This window comes from Lipophrys pholis, assembly GCF_963383615.2.
Source record: "Lipophrys pholis genome assembly, chromosome: 14".
Classification (NCBI taxonomy): Eukaryota; Metazoa; Chordata; class Actinopteri; order Blenniiformes; family Blenniidae; genus Lipophrys; species Lipophrys pholis.
The window spans coordinates 22068381-22089792 of record NC_137633.1 but is presented as its reverse complement, the minus strand read 5'-3'; the positions used below and the strand labels follow the sequence as shown (position 1 = coordinate 22089792).

At 42.3% G+C, this 21412-nt stretch overlaps 2 protein-coding genes across 2 annotated transcripts; one reads left to right on the top strand and one right to left on the bottom strand.

Annotated features, from left to right (window-relative positions):
- Positions 1 to 926: 926 nt before the first annotated feature.
- On the bottom strand, positions 927 to 13285 carry kif15 (kinesin family member 15). Its single transcript, XM_080480111.1, has 35 exons — positions 13154 to 13285; positions 12916 to 12946; positions 12171 to 12357; positions 11418 to 11494; positions 11258 to 11295; positions 11079 to 11176; positions 10814 to 10993; positions 10500 to 10709; positions 10283 to 10408; positions 10064 to 10186; positions 9799 to 9946; positions 9623 to 9711; positions 9325 to 9534; positions 8515 to 8692; positions 8309 to 8444; positions 8033 to 8174; positions 7760 to 7927; positions 7548 to 7676; positions 7356 to 7461; positions 7107 to 7272; positions 6679 to 6829; positions 6493 to 6578; positions 6342 to 6420; positions 6164 to 6250; positions 5978 to 6082; positions 5735 to 5857; positions 5479 to 5625; positions 5281 to 5376; positions 3517 to 3678; positions 3254 to 3357; positions 3065 to 3131; positions 1993 to 2030; positions 1766 to 1898; positions 1493 to 1624; positions 927 to 1394 (listed from the first exon to the last, which is right to left on the bottom strand). The coding sequence occupies exons 1-35, from the start codon at positions 13170 to 13172 to the stop codon at positions 1323 to 1325; spliced, it is 4143 nt and encodes a 1380-aa protein (XP_080336237.1). The 5' UTR covers positions 13173 to 13285; the 3' UTR covers positions 927 to 1322.
- A 502-nt stretch (positions 13286 to 13787) lies between these two features.
- Positions 13788 to 20888, top strand: tacc3 (transforming, acidic coiled-coil containing protein 3). The gene is made up of 17 exons (XM_080480115.1): positions 13788 to 13912; positions 15345 to 15516; positions 16397 to 16524; positions 16619 to 16656; positions 16745 to 17834; positions 17928 to 17979; positions 18062 to 18218; positions 18370 to 18428; positions 18508 to 18638; positions 18738 to 18801; positions 18897 to 19022; positions 19727 to 19794; positions 19893 to 19936; positions 20025 to 20185; positions 20270 to 20376; positions 20461 to 20581; positions 20657 to 20888. The coding sequence occupies exons 2-17, from the start codon at positions 15346 to 15348 to the stop codon at positions 20720 to 20722; spliced, it is 2583 nt and encodes an 860-aa protein (XP_080336241.1). The 5' UTR covers positions 13788 to 13912; position 15345; the 3' UTR covers positions 20723 to 20888.
- The last annotated feature ends 524 nt before the right edge of the window (positions 20889 to 21412 follow it).

The following is a 21412-nucleotide window of genomic DNA, read 5'->3' as shown; positions in this document are numbered from 1 at the left end:
ATTATACCAACTACCGTCCAAATTTATATGATTTGTTTGAATATATTAACCATATGACATGGGGGTCAAACATAAGGCTCCAATCCAGCCCGCCAAACAATCTAAAAAAAATATATATATATATATATATATATTTTTTTTTTTACAGTAGCAAACACAATACTGAGACCTGAGCTGAGATATCTGTGATGCGGTCATGAAAACTAGCCTTAAATCCATGTCATCAGCATGAGTTTATAAAAACATGCAATAGCTGGAGAAGATTTGGGGATATTTCACTGTATTTTGCACCTGAAGGGTTTCAATAAAATTGGTTTCATGTGGAGATTGTAGTCATTTTCAATAGTATTTTGTTTGATTTTGCAAAAATATACACATTTCCATCACATATACTCTGCGTCTCAAAAAAACCCTCTTAAAGGTTAACAAGAGCAATCAGATTTCTGACATCAGCCAAAGGTTGATCCGGACTCAGAATTCTGGTGAGAATCTGTCATGTCGTTTTGACATAATCTTTAAAAGCCTAGAAAATAAAATCCGGATGACCTCACAAATTTAAAAGGAATCTTCCATCCCCCAAAAATCTATCTCTTGTAAAAAAACAAAAAACAAAAAAAAAAAACATGCAGTAGTTTTGACGTAATCTTGCTGCCATACAGATAGATAATACTACGATGATTTTCTTATGTACTTGCTGTACGTTTCGGCACCGTTTTACAAGTCCAGCGCACTCGAGGTGAAAGTAGGCTGTTAGACACCCCTGATCTGGGTCCTCCAGTTTCTCCTCAGTACAAAAACATGAATGTAATTGGTGACCCTAAATTGCCTCTGGGGACAGGATGAACAGACGGAATATCTCAGGAACATAAATGAGCTTTTCTCTCAAAAAACATATCATGAAGATATAATCTCACAGTCAGACTTCCTGGGAATGAAATATTTTTTATTACAATATTGAGGATTTAATATCTGCCTACTATGACCCCCCCCCAAAAAAAGAAATCCTATAAAAATCAGACTCATTAACAACAGATATAAGCATGAAAAAATTACAGACACAAACATGCAGTATGAGACCACTGCGAAAAAATAGGTACTGACATATAGATTAAACGAAGGTGGAGTTGCACCAATGGAGGTTTTTGTCACAGCTTGAACTCCATCAAAACATAATAAGAGGTAAAATTACATAACTTGTATCACAGGTGACAGAAAAAAACCCAAATAACAAATGAGAATGTTTTAGCTGTTACACTACCGTTACTTTTCAAGAGCAAAATAAACCTGGGAAGACGTTCACTGTTCAGTTCCAGATGAGAGCTTCACATAATCTCCTGAGGGCATCCACCGCTCTCTTTCAATGAGCAAATCTCTGCCCGGAGCTTTTCATTTTCCTGAAAAAAAACAAACAAGGAAATGTATATTATATTATGAGCAGGTCAAGTGATCAGATATTACATCATCTATTGGTTTAGAGGGTAATGTAATGTACCTCCTGAAGTTGGGTGTTGTCCTTTTTGAGTTTGACCAAATATTCGATCTTCTGTTTGTGGTTCTTGTGTCCCACCAATTTTCCGTTTTCTTCCGACAGCTTGATGTTTTGATTCCGGAGAACCTCGTTCTCCTGCAGGAAAGAAAATATTTGACAGAAATCAGCCAGCCGCTCCCCGTCAGTTTGCGCTGCATTTGTTTCCATCAGAACTGAAACGCAGTAAAATCATTGAATATTTTCACTTAGAAAGTGAAATTCGAGAGAGAAACTCACATGGAGCAGCTTCTGCTCCTCCTGCACCCGCAGATTGCTGTCTCTCAGCTCCAGGCAGCGGTTCCTCAGCTCTGTGGTCAGCTCCTGAACGCAGGTCTGAGACTGAGCCAACATGGACTCCTGTGTCTGCATTCTGATGCAAAGAAGAAAGGAAAAATGCAGCTGCTCACCAAACATCAGTGACAACGTCAGGATAGTCAACAAAGCGGCCTCCTGCACAAACTCACCTTATGTGAGCATCGGACAGCTTCTGCATCATTTTGCTCTGTCGAGGAATTCATTCAAACAGAAGTCACAATGAAAACAAACATTCATATCTGTATGGTATTTACACCCAAATCAGGTAAACGATGTATTAGATACATCTATGACATGTGGCCTCCACTTTTTTGAGGAACAATTGTCAGCTTGGATGTTTCATGGTCCGATAAGAGTAACTCCCTCTTTATCTAATTGGATAATGGAGGATATAAAATTTCTGGACTTCAGGTAATAGTTGTGTCACTCAGTGAAGCAAGAGAACATCAGGCTGATAAACTAAACAAACTCGTGAGGGAGAATTAAAAGGTGTGGAAAGAAAGAAATGTCCTGGTGTGCTCAGCAACACTAAGAAACCCAGAAAAAAAAAAAAAAAAAAAAGGTGGTAAATGACTGAAGAAGGTTTTTTCTTCAGGTCAAACTTGGTAAGTTTAAGAAGAATCTCCTGGAGGTCGGCTTGTCTGTGTCAAAGGAAATAAAAAAGACCTCTGCAAAGTGAATGTAGAAGGTTCACAACAGGGTGGAGACATTGACGAGCCTTTAAAAGCAGGAATTAAAGTGTTAAAGTAAATTAAAGTCTGAAGTTCTGGAGCCGCATCAAATGGACCAATGGAACAAAGATCGACCTTTATCAGTTTGATGACAAGACAGCAGCCTGGAGAAGAACATCCAAGCATCAGTGGAGTGTGGTGGTGGTGGTGGTGGTGGGAGGAGCTGCTTCTCTTGTATTTATTGATCTCATGCCTACATATTATGAGCCGATGATATTCAGAGAAATGCTTCAGGACACGTAGCGCCCTGCTTCATGGTGCAGATGTACGTACGATGACCTGAATGACCAATGGTCGGATCAATCATCTGAACTCAAGCTGAGCTTCACTTCTGGTCATAATAGTTTGAACAACTGATACTTTTAACAAGGTGGAACCCACGCGTGTTGTAGATTTTACACCATTGACATGTTTTGAGTGTAAAAATCTTTCTATTGAAGCAGATTTTTTACTCTTTCATTTAAATCTACTGAAAACTGCGCGAATGTACCTTCTCTGCTCTCTCCTCCCGCAGCTCTTTAAGCATGGACCGTTTGATGGCATCATTCAACGCCTCACTGAAACACAACAAGATATTCATTTGGATTATTCCAGGAACCCTGGAGAGGGGATGACAGTGGACAGAACAACCTCATTAAAAAGAAGGAAAAAAAAAAAAAAAATGAAATAAAAACTCAACCCATTTTGATTTCCATTCTGTGTGGAGTTGGTCTGCTTGACGTAAAACGCATCAAGCAAACCCTGAATCTCCATTCGGACCATCTCCTTTTCAGACAACTGCACCTAGAGTAGAGATACACAACGACAACAGATGGAATTCAAAGTATGTCGACATACTGAAATATCAATAATAGAACAATGAGGGCACCAAAAGATTAGCGGTCAAAATGAGCATAATCACAAACTAATACAGGTTTGGTTGACTTTCGTGTAAAAATCTACCTTAAGCCGTTCGATTTCCTCGTTCTTGGCGGTTCTTTCAGCATTCAGCTCCATTAAGAGGACCTCCATGGTCATCATGGAGGAGCGCCTGTTCTCCAGCTCTCGCTCTTGGCTCTGCAGGATCTCAGACACGTGCCTCCTGCTTCCTGGGGTACAAGGTGTCTGAAAAATGGAAAAAAAGGAATAACATTTAACAGCGAACATGTCCCCACTTAGAGTCTGGGCTTTTCTGTGTTGCATATTCTCCCTGGGCACTTTGTAGGTTGACTGTTGTCTTTAAAGACTGAAGGTGTGGATGTGAGTGTATGTGACGGACTGTCCCTCTGTGTTTAGCTCCAGGCCCCGCAAACCTAAGTTTGATTAAACGGTATTGAGGTTTGTCATGTGACATCAGAGGTCTAGCGCTACTACAGGGTCGTCCCCCGACCGCAAACAACTGGCTAAACAGTCACACTTCAGGCATAATTTGATCAGATATCAGATATACGCTGCACCAACAGGCAGGAAACCTATTCATCCCTCTCATTTTATCATTTCCCTGCTGACCCTGAGAGAAAAGAGGGATGGATGTGAAGAGGCAAGGCTGGGAGACAACTAAAGACTCCTGCCTCTGCAGAGCCCATTTCATATCAGGTTGGTATTTTGTTTCTGAGTGGACAGTTTTTATGGTTCAATTACCGGAGTTAGTCCCTCCTGTCCGAGTGTCCAGACCGTGGTCCTGAGACACAGGGAGACTAACTTTGCTCAGTAAACATACCAGGAGGGAACCGATAAGAGTTGTCTGTCACCAACTGTGTCAGTTTATCAACATGTCTCCGCTTATATTCTCAATCCATACAACTCACAGCTGTGGACAGCTTTACTGTGTGGTTTGCCGACCTATCTAACGCATTTAAAAACTCATGTATCACTTCTAACTGCTGTTTTGTGACATTGTTTACTTGCGATTGTGTTTACCAATACTTCGACGTCCAAAATGGCGGCTCAAGTATCTCGGGGTCTTGTTCACGAGTGGGGGCGAAGATCGACAGGCGGATCGGTGCAGCGTCTGCAGTTATGCGGTCGCTGTATCGGTCCGTGGTGGTGAAGAAGGAGCTAAGCCAAAAGGCGAGGCTCTCGATTTAGCGGTCAATCTTTGTTCCTACCCTCACCTATGGTTATGAGCTTTGGGTCCTGACCGAAAGAAGGAGAGCCCAGATACAAGCGGCTGAAATGAGTTTCCTCAGTAGGGTGGCTGGGCGCTCACCCTTAGAGATAGGGTGAGGAGCTCAGTCACCAGGGAGGAGCTCGGAGTAGAGCCGCTGCTCCTCCACATCCAGAGGAGCCAGCTGAAGTGGCTCGAGGATCTGTTTCGGATGCCCCCAGACGCCTCCTTAGGGAGGTGTTTCGGGCATGTCCCTCCAGTAGGAGGCCACGGGGCAGACCTATGACACGCTGGAGGGACTATGTCTCTCGGCTGGCCTGGGAACACCTCGGGGTCCAACTGGAGAAGCTGGAGGAAGTGTGGGGCGAGGAAAGTCTGGGCATCCCTGCTAGATTGCTGCCTCCGCGACCCGGCACCGGATAAGCGGAGGACAATGGATGGATGGATGGATGGATGAACTCCTAATTGCTGTTTTATATTGTTTACTTGTGATTAATTGTGTTTACCAATACCTCCACGTCCAAAATGGCGGCACAACGGTTTGTGATGTCACTTAGTCACGTGGGTGCAAAACCTCAATAAAAGATGTTTATTGGATGAATAAATAGGCAAGTTTTTACCAGAAGTAATGATTTCGGAGTGACTGTCGGCTCAGTGAGAGGTTTGAAAATCTCACTTGTGACCGTTTTCTCCACTGCATCCTGCTGTTGTTGGACCTGAATTGAAAGGAGGGATTTCATTAAGATGCTCTTTGATTTTTCCCACAGTAACGATTGTCTGTTCACTCTTTGTGCAGATATTTGACAGAGGAGCGTCACCTTCTCCTTCAGATCCCGTATGATGGCTTCCTTCTGGGCTGTTTGCTCCTGAGCTGCTTGGAGGAGACCATTCTGCTCATCCAAGACCTTTGTGAGTCTTTCAACCTCCTCAGTGGCATAAACAACCTCCTCCTCCAATACCTCGACCTGAAGACGAGACGGCTGTTTAAGCATTTTCTATGTCATCACGCAATTAAGATGTGAAACTAGATTATTTAACATGAATTTAGGACACAGTCTTCAGAAAATAAATCACCTCTATTCTGTTTGATGCCGTGTTCTTTTCTAAAGATAACTTCAGGTCGCTCATTTCGGTCTGCATCTTGCAGTTTTGTTCTCTGATGTCTTCCCTTTCAAGGCAGGCAGCATTATATTTTGCCTGGCAGAGAAAAGACAGTGTTGCTGTTATCATCTGATCCAAACATCAAACCAATATGACCGGAAATAAAATGGGAGAGAACTTATGTAAGATGGACAAAGGGTTCACTAGAAGGAATACCATGGTGTCTTTGAAATCTTCAGTGAGGTGGCTAATGGTCTGATCCTTCTGACTCAGTTCACTGCGCAGGTCCCTGGTTTGGTGGATCAGATCCAAAACAACATCCTGTCAAACAACACAAATGTTTGTATCAGGCGAGCAGCAGACACACTGAAACTTTAACGAATGAAGATGAGGAAGGCTTACGCTGTCCTGCTCAGTCTTCTGCGCCAAACTTTTGATTCTTTCGTGGGCAGAGGTGAGGTTTTGCTCAAGATCTACAAGTTTGGAATTCTTTAAAATAAAAAAACAAGACAACCAGGTTAACCCACTGAGCTGGGATTACTGTAACACTACCTTTGTGAGAAAATGCAGGAAAACTGACCTGCTGTTCATTTTGTGCCGTCAAATCAGAGGTTCGTTTTTTGAGTTGTGCATTCTGCTCCACAGTTTCAATCAGTTCTCTAAAGAAACAGAGAGCCAAGTTAATACAAGAGTAATCTTAAATACAAATGAATAAAAAAGCAATAACTCACTTTGATGTGCTTTCTTTGTTTTCTTTTAGCTGAGCAATCAGAGTGTTTGCTCGCTCTTCCTCAGTTTGTAAAGAACTATTTAATTCCTACAGAAGAAGAAAAATAAGAGAGAAGATTGTACATTTTCTGTGGTCCATTACAGCAAACACACACACAAAACAGTAAGTATTTGAAGAGTTTGCTCACCATGACCCGTGTCTTCAATTCTTGAATTTCCTGCTGGCTGGCGCTCATCTGCACTTTGGCCTGATCAGCATCGAATTTGGCCTCGGCTTGCAGCTGGTCGAACAAATCCTGCAGAACCCGATGCTGCTCAAGAAGCTGCTCCCACTCCAGGCTGGAATAACCAGGGTGTGAGCACATCAACAAACTCAACCGAGAAGAGAACAACAGAGTAGACCGAAGCCGGAACACCACTGGGTCCAAACAGGCTACAGGATTACAGGTTGAAAAAACTTATAGTTACAATTCACAGTTGGAGTTCATAAATGTAACTGCTGTTTCTAATTCATGTACGAGGGATTGATTGGGGATGGCCTCAAAAAGATGACATTTAACGTATGTTGTCCCCGACTAAAATTAGTCTGACACCTCTGGTTAAGACTCGGGCTTACTGGACTTTGTCGAGTTGGAGCTGTGTGGTGATCAGACTGCTGGAGAGCTGGTTCATCTCTCTCTGCTGCTCACTCTGCCCTTCTTTTAACTCGTTCTTCACAGACTCCAGCTCCTTATCGGACGACTCCAGCACCAAGCGGAGATCACGGATCTCAGTCCTCAGAACTGACAGGAGAGGAAAGGCAGATACATCAATCTGTGGGGAAGCTACAGGTTTGAAAAGCTCAGGACAAACATCGAGGCCTTACCTTCTGCGGCTTGCTGTTCAGATTGAAGGCTCTGTTGCAGGTTGTTAATAGTTTCTTGAACGGTGAGATGATCGTGGTTCCTATTCGTTCTCTCGGTTGCGAGTAGCTACATGAAAGCCAGATCAGAAAAATAAAGAGCATGTTGACTTTCTTAAAGCCCTTCCTTTTTAATGACTGATTGAGATTTCAGACCTGATCTTTGCTCTCCAACTCTTGAGACATCACAACAATCTGCTCCTCAAGTTTGGCAATTTGCTGCATCAATCTGCTGTTCTTCAGCTCCTCCTCATTCAGCTGCGTCTGCACATTACTCGCATTTTCCTGGGAACACGTGAGAATTGATATTAGACAGCAGGAAGACTCCTCTGGCATGTCTATATTGAGAATAGCTGTCAATGCTTTACCTGGACGTGTCTCAGTTCCTCTGTCAAGGCCATTTCAGCCATGTCTGACGGAGGCTCCTCAGCCCAGATGTCATCTGGATGACACTCTGTCCCATTCAGGTGCTCCGGGCTGGACAGAGGCACGAGTCGCGATCGCAGGTTGTATGCTTTGGTGGGTGTGCTAAGAATCTGGTTTGATGGAAGCGGTTTTATATTAGTGGGTGAGAAAGATCATGGATATGTCAAAATAGGTTTAAAGTGATGGAACAACAGCTTCTTTCGACCTGGACTCACCTTTAAAGTCTCAACGTGAATTCTGTTCAGTTCAGAAACCTCATGGTTTTTATGATCGTGTGTGGCCTTCAAAATGTTCTCCAAATGCTTGTTGGACTTGTCAAGATATCTTTTATCAGCCTCCAACTGAGATATCTGTTTGCTGCAGCACAAAGCACCAAATGGAATTATACAACAATTCAGTATCGAATTGAGGTTTGTTGAATACGTAATGAACATTTCAGGACAGTCGATGTGCTGTGTAGAGTGATTTTCCTCATTAAATTAAGTCCTTACTTGGTGACTTCTTTGTACTCATCGAAGGCTTGAAGAGCAGCTGTGAAGTCCGTCTGTTTCTGAAGCAGTTTAGCATTCAGTTTCTCGATTGTAGCCGCGTTATCTGTAGCCACGGAAGCTGAGGGAACAACTGTACCTGGAGGAAAACGATAACTGAAATCCGTTTCCTCCTATTTTATAGTACCGTCACTTCTGTAATGACTTACCATCTGTAAGACCCTCTGACTCCAGAACCTTCTGGAAAGCTTCTTCCAACTCAGCAGCAACTTGAGCTGCAACCTCTTCAGCTTTGATCACCCATTCAAGAGAACGTAGCTGACGGTTCTCCTGTCTCAGGCTGTAATTTTCTGCAGCATAGCGAGTCATCTTTGGATGATGTTCAACCTGAAATGGCAGATGTGTTCAAAAAAAGTGAAGACTAAGACATCAAGATTATTTATAAAGATAATTAGCTTTTACTAGATAAATATGGCCAGGAGCCAGTGTTGGACAAGTTATGGTACATTAATCCGACATATTTATAGCTGTATTATCGTAGTGTCAATGTGATAAGTTAGCCGATCTTTCAGGCCGGCCTTGATCCATATAATGACTGAAGTACTCATTAGGTGATTCTATGATTTTGGTTTGAGATAATCAGTCATGACGAATGTTTGCCATTTTCAACTGCATGTGTCCTCCTGAACCAGCTCACATGAGATGGATGCAATGGTCAGCTGTCATGCAGAATTTGGCATAACACCTACTTTTGAAACAGTTTTGGCACAAGAAGCAGGAAGAGTAGAGATAAACTAAAACAGCAGTAGTAATCATCATTTGTTAGTGAATCTCTACCAAAAATACTGGTGTTGCAGTACAAAGCAAAGTCATTTGATTATTTTTTTGGATGAACATGTAAAAGTGTTGGAGCATCTCATGAGAACCCTGGAAGAATAAAGAATGTTTTGGCATCCAAACTGATAATGTTTTCAATTTTCTGCAAATCAGGCATAGGCACTGTGTCAGATAGCTTTTACCTGATCTCTCAGGATCTTAATCTCTTTCTTCAGCCGGTCTATGAAAGCCTGAGACTCCTCCTCTGACAGTGTGCTTTGTCCGGCCTTCACTTTTTTCTCAAGGCGTGAGATGTGGTCCTCACGAAATTTGATGATCATTCTGCTGGAGTGAATGAATTTGTCCTTTTGCGTCCAGGCCTCCTCCAGCTGAGCCACCTTCCTGAGAAGGATCTGAGTAGATTCCAACAAAACATGACTTTTCCTTACAATAACAATATTTCTTCCCTTAAAAAAAAGTCCTAGAATATATGTTCCATACCCTTTTCTCCTCATCCTGCTTTCTCCACAGACGAACTGCAGCCATGAACTTTGCTTTATACAACAAATCACGTTGAACATCTTCACCTCCTTTGAAAAACCCATGAAATTAAATTCCAAATATGCGTCAATTAGCTGAAAGTAAGGTTCACGTTTGGTTGATCTGCATATAGTTACCTGCAGTGACTTCAGCTCCTTCTGGTGATACAACTCTGCCACAGTCTACTCCCTGAGACGTCAGCACCAGCGCAAGCTGCTCCTTCAGCTTCTTCACCTCGGCCTGTAACTGCCTCACATTTCCCTGTGTGTCCTCGTTGATGACGGCCTGACAGAAAAATATCACGTTGATGAAGTAACAGACCGCTCTGAATATTAATTCATAAGCGCCTTAACAACCTGCTCAGTTTTAAAGTGATCTATGGGTTTGTTTGATAATCGATACCTTATTTTTGATCAACTTTGCTCTCTGGGCAAACTGTAAGGTGGACAGTGTCTCTCCAAAACACTTCGAACCAGGGTGCACATTGGCTATGATGAAAGTCTTTGCATTTCCACCAAGTGAATCCTGGAATAACCAAACACAATATTAATGGACACTGTGCTGATGGGGTGATTGTTTCCAAAAAGCAACTTAACAAAGTCCCCATCCCCAGGGCCTTACTCTGAGCAAGAAGGTGAGTTTTGAGTCCCGGTAGCAGATGTGGCGGTTTTTCCCATTAGAGACATCCACCAGTGCCATGATCACCTGGCCAAGGCACATGAGGGAGCGATTGATGCTGCTAGCTTCCTGGAAGGGAAGCAGTGTAGACAACAGCTGTGACAAACAACAAATAAAAACGTACCCCTGTGGTGTTAGGAGTATTCTGGTAGAGTTTTACCTTGAGTCTGGAGCCCTCCGTGTGTGTGTCCCTCTGTCTCTCAGACCCTGCCAGATCAACCAGGTTCAGCTGAGACATGCGGATGTTCACCACTTCATTGATGGACTCTTTGGACTCCAAAGTCATAGTAAACACTGCGTGTGATCGTGAGGACTCTCGGTTCATTGATGTGGACGCCACACGTCGATTGCGCCAGCCCATCGACAGCACCTGTGTTTTCAAAGACATGTTCCATATGCTCAAACTGAGTCAGCTACCAAACATTAAGTCCGCCAGACTTCCACATGTGAAAGTAAAGACTAAAAAACATATACCTGATAGGCTTCAGCAGCTGAGTTCACAAACTTCTCCACAGCTCCCTCAACAAACATGCCCTTCTTGATGTTCTCCCTGAGGAAAAGGCTGGCGGACGCCGTGTCCAGGAGGTCATAGATTTGTTCATTGTAGATCTCAATAAATGAACATTTGCAAAGGAAACTCTTTGACTGGGAAGACTTTTTTTGGGGGGGAGAAAGCAGAAATTAGAAAACAGGTTTTTTATTCAGATTGGAAATGAATTTGTGAAGATGAAGTATTAACCTTTTCAACTTCTCTGTTAATGAGAAAGAACAGGTACTCAAAACTTCGAGGAATTACGCCCCTTAGTTCATGTGTGAAGTTATCCAGATCAGACGGTCCTAACGAGAGAAAAGGCGTAACTTAAGTTATATTATTTGTTCATCAGTCACAATTTGAGGAGGAACACGCAATAAACTCACCAAGCATAGTGAAGGTCTTTCCTGAGCCTGTTTGTCCACTGCAAAAGTAAAACAGAATTTCATTAAAGACATGAAAGGGAAAGCACTTCACAACACAATACAGAGAGTCTGACATTTGTTTTTGTTCATATAGGTATTTAAAAAAAAAAAAAGTACTTACTAGGCAAATATTGTACCATTATATCCATTCATACAAGACTCAACAATATTCTTAGCCACACAGGAAAATACAGAGTCCTGTTGAGGATTGACAAGAAAAGATTACACAAGCACTGTGTCATTAGTCATTTGGGCTATAAATTCTCACCTAAGTCAGGGGTGTCAAACCCGTTTTTATCGAGGGGCTACAAACATCGCAACAATCTCAAGTAAGCCGGACGTGTAAAATCATGGCATAATAAACTTTAAGTACAAAGCTAAGGACCACTCCATATGTTTTCCCTTTGTTAGTGCAAAGAAGTATGAATACAATAACAATGAGTTTTCATTGGACTTTTTGGGGGGGGGGGGGGGGGGGGGTTGTTGTTTTTTGTTTTTTTTACAAAACCTGACCAAGTTTATGGTGCCCCGTGGTGGATAATACACTGAAAGGTCCTTAATTTGCAGCATTCAGCATACACGTTTTTTAGCCTTCACATCACTGTGTGGCTTTGGTGTTGTTGCTTATCTGATGCAGCTGGATCGCTGATCTGTCGGCTCAGGTCTCAGCATTGCATTCTGTTTACCATCTGTAACACAACACTACAATCCTCAGTATGTAAATACTAGCAACGCTATAGAAATCTAATGTAATATATGGCAAGGTTATCCCAGCATGCCACATTGGACCCTATGGTGGGCTGATTTTGTCCCAGAACCCTTTTCTTTTTTTTAGACACCCCTGACATAATCCAGTGGTACATTCATGTTCAACCTGAGATGTGTCCATGTCTGCAACATGATCGTAGATGAAAGTCCGTGGTTCTGGTTTGGAGAGTAGGCGGATGGTGTTTGGGGAGGTGACCGTGAGGCACAGATTCTGATCTCCATCTGTGGTCAGCCCCATGCTCTGGGTCAGAGGTCGCACTCGAACGAAAACTTTGATGGAATCAGTTTCGCTGCTGTAACCCAATGAAACATCCACAGTCATGACATATGTTAACTGTGTTACAGAGGATGAAACAGTTTATCACAGCTGCTTTACCTCAAAACAAGTGTTTAGTTTACTGAAAACTACAAATGAGTCAATTACAGCTGTTTATTTTTTTCATATCTGAAGAACTATTTTTGGGTTACAAGGAATTCCATTCAGCCTAAAACCTTTACATATTTCAAAACCAGATTGTTGTGTCGATTAGATGGAAGCAACCCAATTATCCACCACTGGTTCTCAGTCATACGAACATGAAAATACATACATGTATTAACTGAGCAGGGCGCTGACTGGACTATCGTGTAGTTTCTCAGCAGTCGAGGCCGCAGCTATCAAACAGTTAATAGTGTATTTAACTTTGATAGTACAATGGAGTCTGCTATGTGTCCTTGTGAAACGTTCACTGGCATTTGTATTACGGAACACTGAAACTAGCTGACATCTTGGAAGAAAAAAAGGTATTTGTTGTATTCTGCGCAGACAGCCGTGCAGCAGCCTGCGTATTGTGTGAAATGGCACTGATTACCTGGCAGCAAGCTGCGATGAATCGCACGATCCTGTCAACAAAGCAGCAACATTGTTAAACATTTGCCATCTGGTTAATCGACCACCGTCAACTTAGAATAACGTCTGTTATGAAGCAGCGGAGTTTAGGTCAACAATGATCGTGTTAGCTTAACTGCACTGACATTACAAACTAACGTAAGACGGCGGCAGAGTTTTCCTGATGCATACAGCTTCCTTGTTAGCGTTTTAGTGTTTACCTTTTCTACTGGAAGTCATTGCTGACAGAGATATTCGGCGTTGGGAGGTGGAATAAAGTCAGTTTATCGCATGTCGAGGCAGAAGAGGAAACTGTTTACATCCTTTGAAATTGGCGGGCAGCTCAGCTCTGCAGGGGTGGAGCTTCTTCTTCTTCTTCTTCTTATGCGGATCACAGCAGCTGTTAGAGAGCACAGCGCCTCCTGCCGCATGACATAAACAAACACCAGCGGCTAAATTCTTTATTTAATTTAATTCCATCCATCTATCCATCAATCCATCCATCCATCTATGTACGGCTTTATCCAGTTCATGTTAGATGTTTATTTTACTTATCCATTTACTTTTTTCAAATTAATTGTATTTGTTTAATCTTACTTTAAGTCTGGTTTAGACGTCTGTCTTTAATTACAAAACGGTCGATTTTGTACTTTTTCCCCCCAATTTTTTCTCAAATTGTTTTCAGATAGCAGCTTCTTCCACTCCCAATGTAGTTTTTGTTTTGTTCCCTTTCTGTCTTACTAATAAAGTTCCTACAACAAATTGTCAATGCGCAGCCGCAGAATGACGCATATTCATGCTTAAACCTGATTGGCTGTTTGCGTCGTTTTCTGGCGATCTGATTGGCTGGTCTGTGGAGTTTTAAAATCCAAACGGCTGCGGCTCATAGAGGATTCACCCGAAACGTTGCATCTCAACTTCTTCATTTGACGGAAATACCTGATAACTTCGCCCATCAACGGCTTTTTTTTTTTTAACAGGTGGGTGTTTGTAGACAGTATGGAGAAGAAGCAGAGGTTTTCAGGTTTTAAAATATGACATAAAAAAAACCAACTTGACGTTAAGTTCACCTCGAGTTGGAACGCTCATTGTTGACTGACGAGGCTGTCGCTAACTTCAAACTCTAGTTAAATAAATACGAATCTGTTCGTGTTAATAAGCAGCTAAACCTCAGTGGGTGTCTTTTTAGAAAGTGTGTTTAATGTTATAAAGATTAAGACATTTCCTAATAATCTTAAGATTATGGAAGTTTAAAGTAAACTCAAATCATCTAATCATTTGCGAGCATAGCATGGAAGAGACACTGTCTTCACCACTGCGTGGTTGATTGTTTTCATTATGTACATCCTGGTATGTAATTATAACTTTTAATACTTCAACTTCTCTTGATGGCGTTAACTGAAGTGAAAACGTGAGCTAGTTGTGTAAACTATAATGTCAGTCCACCATGTTATTTGAAATTATTCAAATGTTAAAGCTGCCATCTGTGCCATAACTGCTCAATCAATGTCCGTCTTCCTGATTCACACATATTTATTACAATGGACTCGTTCAGACTATATGGCTCCTGAAAAAGGTGTCAAAGTGATTTGAAAATAACTCCGAAGTCAATCTTCCTGCAGTCAAATCAGGGCACACTCAAGCAAATGGTGACTAAACTAATACACACCAGGGAAATATAGTTCCAACCAACAAGTTGGCATACAGAGCATGAAACCTGCATGGAGACTTTATCCAGTTCAGTATCTTGGAAATTTGTATTTCATGTGACATATTTTGCGCCCCCACTTAGAATACATAATATTATAGAAATATAGCATTATTGCAATCTGATGCCTATTGAAAACGACGAGAAACAACTATACACCGATCAGTTTATTACACTTCCGTGGTAGGTTAGTTCTAGTTTCGTGGCTTTCAGACTTCGTGAACAATAGATGCATTCAGTATAGTTTTTCCAAGTTCAGAGACGTTTGGACTGCAGGCTGTTTCCGCAAAAACAAAACCCTTTTAAAATTGAACTAAATTGGGCGGTGTTTGAAAAAACAAAACAGCTTGTCAGTGCCATCTGGTGATCAAACTGTGTAACTGCTCCACTGAGTGTCCTACGTTTCTTGACAACTTGTACACTGATGCCCAGTATATTTAGCTTCAAACGCTGCTTTGTCATCATTGTTCACTTTTGAATAAAATACGACTTTCCAAAATTTTACCCACAAACCTTCAAAGTCTATCAGTACTTAAACAAACATTGCTAAACTGACTGATTTACTCAGGCCTTGATTCTTGCGTTAACTCTATCATATTTATCTCTTCACACTCCTCAGACACCAACAGTGTCTTATCAGCTGAGTGCAGCTTTCAGAGTGACGCCTCTTTCACACTCAACATTTCGTTTCTCCACGTTTACAGGATGAGTTCAGTCGACGTGAACGATGAAAATTGGGGTGTCTGTCCCCGAGTAAAGCGCATCAGCAGCAGCTCAAGTGACGATATATTTGCTCTGGATCAGCCAACTGGGAGACCGTCCATCCTGCGCCAGTCTGAGAACCTGTCCATCAACACAGTGCCCAAAGGGATGAAGGTATATGAACAGCAAGAGCAGGGCTCTTTATAGTCGCTTCCCGTTGCTTTTACAAAATTGCACGTAATGTACATGTTGAGATGCAGTCACATGAACATAAGAATGTTTCATTATGTCATAGAGTAAAATGTTCACCTCTCCTGGATTTCTCACACTTGAACTTAACATAAATATAGTTTGTTTCCTCCTCAAGATTTATATTTATATTTTATAAGAGGATTGAGTTGTTTTTGTTTTTTGTTTTTGTTTTTTTACTTTTCAATAGGTCGGGGGGGGGCAAATGTGGCTCTTTTTGTGGTAAAGGTTGCAGGTTTATAGAATTAGAAACTTGCGTTTGTCGTCGCATCTAATTTCCTTTTTTGTCCTTGAGAACAAAACACATGTTCCACTACACTGAGTTAGCCATTTCTCTAAATGCAGCCCACCTCTGACTATCTTTCAATGGAATGATTGTACACTTAGGAAACGAACTCTACATCACATGTTCACATCATCCACCGCAGGAGTGTCAAACTCCGTAAAATTTGTTTATATACTACAAACATGCCATTATACTGTCAGTCAGATTATAAAAATATAATGGCATATAAACAGACAATTGTACATTTTTGTTTGAGTGCAAAAAAGTAAGGGCACTTTCTGACATGTTCAGTATTTCCTTTAAAGCCTGTTGCTTTTCAGTCTGAATGATTTCTGTGTCATATCACAAACTTGCTCTCGCAGATTTCATACCATTGTAATTTAACCAGCCGGCTGTGTGTTTGACATCCCTACTATACTGACTTGTATTGTAAATTATGTTTCTAAGTGTGACGAAATGGAAAATGTTTTATACTGGTAATATTTATGCGCAAACTGATTTTTTAAATGTTTTGTGCAGGTCTGTTTTCAGACCCCTAGAAGAGATCCTGTGACGAAAAGAATTCTGTCTCCCAGCAAGTCCGTCAGGATGTTGAGCGTGGACGAGTGTTTAAATGCAATGCAGTCCTTAAGTCTGGATAATTCGACGTAAGTACCAAATCTTGTGCACTGATCTGCTTTCAAATGAATAATTGTACTATTTAAAATGTGCAGGACTCTCATTTTGTGTATTTGTTTGCAGTACGTTGCCACAGGAAGCCACCCAGCAGCCCAGTCAAGGTGTGTTATCTAAACGTAACTATTCCTCTCATTTGTCACTGCTTGGAAAGCAAGACTATTGTGACCTTCTTCTTGACCTTTTTCACAGAGCCTTCGTCTTATCCTGATGACAACATGCCCATTCAAAGCAAGGGTGGCTACCATCTGGATTTTGACAACCTGGATTCTCTTGATCCTTTTCAGGGGTCTAACAAGATGACCTTTTCTCCCACGAAGCCTGCTACTGAAAGCCCTCCTACAGGTCACCCTGAGCCTCTACCAACACGAGAAAATGTCTTGGAAGAGCCAACAAAAATGGAATCGGCCCTTGATGAGACGCTACCGTTCATGCCGTCTTTAGAAAACTCCCTGGCTGAAGTCACACAGGACATCAGCTCCACAGAGAGCAGTGTGGTCACTGTGGTCAAGGTCCTGATGGCCGAGGATCAAGATTCATCCACAGCCACGCCACAGTCTGCTGACACATCCTCTGACACCGCTCAAGACAAACCGTCGGGGAGTTTTCTGGAGGACGCTCCGCTCCCAACAAAAGGCTCCTATGCGTTGGATTTTGATAACCTTGACGCAATCGACCCTTTCCAGACCGGTGGCTCTAAAATACAGAATTCACCGGTTCTTGAGAGAAAGTTGTCAAATGAGCATCCTCCTTCAGAAGAGCGGAAACCTGAGATTATTACCAAAACGCCGGAGTTAGCCCAAGAGGTGATTGTTAAGCCCGTAGAAGATCCCCCTGCTGATGTGGCTCCAGTATCTGCCAGTACTGCCCTGCTTCCGGCCGAAGACCCCCAGCCTACTGAGGCACCGCTCAAACTTGAGTTTAATTTCAGTGAGGACGGTGAGGTCAAGAAAAAACCACCACCCAAGAGATTAGGCAAGCGGCCTCCTGGTCTGAAAGCCAAAGAGGCCAAACCGGTGTCTGACATCAAACCTGCAGCAGAGGCTCCACAGAAACCTGCAGCTGCAGATGCTGCAGATGCTGCAGATACTCCCGTTCTCAAAAGTGCCTACTCATTTGACTTGGAAAAGTTTGACGACCCGCATCTCAATCCTTTTGGCACAAAAACCAAGATCAGCAATTCTCCGATGTGTAGTGAGAAATCCAGACCTTCTCTCACCGAGGCTGATATTCCAGATCAAACCAACATTTCTGTGGAGAAGGAAGCTGCATCACCACCATGGTACAGCAATACATCCCATCAACGTCCAGAAATGATCTTTTTTCTTTGCCTGTCTGTCAGTTTGTGTATAACTTCACTTTGTTTCCTCTGCAGCACTGAAGAGAGCGCACCAGCCTCCAGCCCTCCTGACGAAGTGGAAAAAATAGTAATGCTGTTCATCTCCATTTATGAAACGGTTTCTGTTTGGGTTGTTTGCATTGTCACTAACTTATTTGATCAATTATCAGGCTGATGATCACAAGCTTGCTGCTGATGAGGAGCCACTGAGTGCATGTGAAGCTCCAGCACAGAGTCTCCCTGTGACCTCTGGACCATCTCCACCGGAGCTGAAGTCCCAGTGCAACATGTTCGACTTCGATAATGAGTTTGTTCCTGGAACCACTTGTGAGTCTTCCTTACTGCCATTTTCAACAAACGTACAGTTGTTTATTTTCCTTCGACTTAAGAATTGTTTCACACCACAAAGGCTTTCCTCTGTTGAGCTGGACTGTATTTGTGAAATGAAACAGTCCGAACTTGTGATCTTTATTTGTAGTCATGGCAAATGACTTTGATGGACAGATCGACTACCTGGAGCAGTTCGGGTGCAGCAGCGTAAGTATGCCAACTAAATGTTCAACTTGCAAGTGCACAACCTGAAAGTGTTTCGTCATGTGATGGTTTTTGCCAACAGTTCAAAGAGTCGGCTCTGAGGAAACAATCCTTGTACCTAAAGTTCGATCCCCTCCTGATGGAGAGCCCGAAGCAGGCGGAAGGCCTACCCGCTCAGATCAACGTGCCTCCCCCTGTGAAGTTACTTCCACGGTATGGCGTCGCCATCATGTTCAACGTCCGGTGAAACAAAATGAGATGAATGTGAAGTGCAACCAGGTCACAATCAGTCTTTGTTTCTGCACAATCCAGGCTTGAAACTCCACAGATGGCAGAAAAAGATGGATTCACGCTGCTCGTTGATGCTGAGACACCAGTGAGTCCCTCTTCCTCCACCACAGCTGACTGTTCCTTCATTTTAGGCACAATTTTTCATTCATCCTGTTTGATGCCATGCCTGCCTCTCGTCAGACTCCAGTTCTCCAGGGCCTCCCGCTCGCCTTCCCTCAGCCGGCAAACACGGAGGACGCCATCATCGAAGTGCTGAAGTACAGCCAGAAGGATATGGACGCCGCCATTGCCAAAGTGCAGGAAGAAGTATGTCCAACTGAACTTTTAATGATGTTTGTGACACCGACGAGCAGATGATCTAAACCTCAGAAGTTTTTCTCTGTGTTTCGTACCTGACTGAGTTTTCAAGCGCTGGAGAAGAGCACTCGCATGCAGCAGGTTGAACACTTTCACGGCATAAATTGCCTGTTTTGTATTTCTTCTCATCAAATTATTTTTAAAAAGCCTAGCGACAAAACATTTCATGTCGGTCTTTGAAGTAACGGCGTGGCCTCCTGTGGAGTGCAGTTGTCAGCATCATGAAGTCGGAGACGGAAGATCGAGAGGCGACCGACACTCATCGTCTGTGTTTAGTTGTGAAACCTGCAAGTTTACCGAGGATTGATGCTGCTTTACCAAGACTGGCCATACTAAATAAAAACATCTTGTTCCTAAAGCTTTTGAACAAAGTTGTACTAAATTTATCAAGTTAAAGAACTACAGATGAGCTTTGTTGATATTTTAGAAAATGTTTTCAGTTGTTTTGGCTTCCAGAGATGTAATTCTAATATTTCTAACTGCTTTGCCGTCACACTTTGAGCAATTGTTGTTGATAGATTCATTTGCTTAACGAGTCCACGAGGCTTCAAACTCTTAAGTTTACTCTTTTAAAATTATTTCACATATATCCGATGGCTGAATCACAAGAAGTTTTAAATTTGTAGAAATAAATAAAAAAATGTCTCAAACAGGGGAAAGAAAAAGAGGAGCAGTGGAGCGCCAAGTATAACAAGCTGCTTGACGATGGTCTTGAAATGAGGTGAGTGAGGCGTCATAAACTGTGGAGCTTCATTTCATAGAGTAGTTTCTTTCTTTTAAGGTTTTTGACACGTTTGTTTTATTTTTCCAACCTCACAGGAAGATAATTGCAGAATTTGAGCTCGTGATTGCAAAAATGTTGGGTAAGGTGATATTTATGTAAATGTGACATCAGGACGTTTGTTGTGTGGCTCTGTTTTAATGTTGTTGTTTTTGTCTGTCGTGGCTCAGCTAAACAGGAGAAGGAGAGGGAGGCGGCCCAGGCCAAACTCGACGACGCCCTGCTGGAGAAGGAGCAAGCGTCCAGTGACCTGAACACCTTGGAGAGGTCATTCTCCGACCTCTTCAAGAGGCTGGAGAAGTACAAGGACGTTATCGAGGGTTACAAAAAGGTCGGAGAACAGGGAGAAGCAGCCCGGCTGTTTACCACGAGACTGGAGTTCCCGAGGAATCATTTTCTTTGTCCTTTCCCACAGAATGAAGCGACCCTGAAGGCCTGTGCCCAGGACTACCTGGAAAGGATCAAAAAGGAGGAGAAGCGCTATCAGACCCTCAAAACTCACGCCGAGGAGAAAATCGGCCAGTAAGCAGCACCAGCATGTTGCAAGTGGTGTGGAGTCTCGGCCGAGGTGCAGCGACTGACCGGATTCTGATTCTTCCTCCTCAGAGCGAATGCAGAGATCGCTGAGGTGCGAGGGTCGTTCAAAGCTGAAGTCTCTGCGCTTCAGGCTCAGCTGCGCCGCGAGCAGCTGAAGGTTCAGTCACTGGAGAAGAACCTCGACCAGAAGGTGAGTGAACGACTCCACGACGTGCTGCGTCTCACCTGTGAAGTTTTCCTCCTAACGCCGCTCTGCTTCTCACAGGGGAAAGAAGCTGAAGAGCTCACCAAGCTCTGTGACGAACTCATCTCCAAAGTTCAGAAGGGCTGAACTCCTCTGTAAATACTGAACATAGTTTGAACGTCTACTTGTCTTGTTTTTATTTGTGTTTGTGGTCCTGATCAGCTTCATGTCTAGTTTATTGCTCGTCTTTATCGGTGTTCTTTTACTGTAAAAAAAAACTACTACTAAATGATAATAAAGATGGTTTACAACTATTTTGGGGTTTTGTTTTGTTCTAATTGTCAGATTATTTATCTTTTTACAGTTCAACACGTTTCACACTGAAACTAAAATATTAACATTTTTGTTTGGTTTTATTATATTTCTAGCTTAAGTCACAAAAACATTATTTGAAATTTATTTCAAAGTTAACTGAATAATTAAAATCATCAAACTCCAGAACAAATAATTTAGCTGTAATAAAACATATTTTTTAGCTGTTTTCCCCCTAAATACATGTGACAAGTACAAGCTTAGTTACAGTAGTAAATGTACCTGTACCTCAACTACTGATCATAAAAGAACATATTATCCACGATGGCCTTGATTTAGAAGTTTTACTGAAATTTGAAGTGTTCTGACTTGAAGGGGTTTTAAGAAACTTTATTTAAATCCTTTTAGCTGAAAAATAAATTTTTAAAAGCTGGTTTTCGAGCAAAAAAATCACTTTAACTTACCAATTTTTACAATGACAAAAAACCCAGCTTACATTATTCCAATAAATGTAGATCACATCTC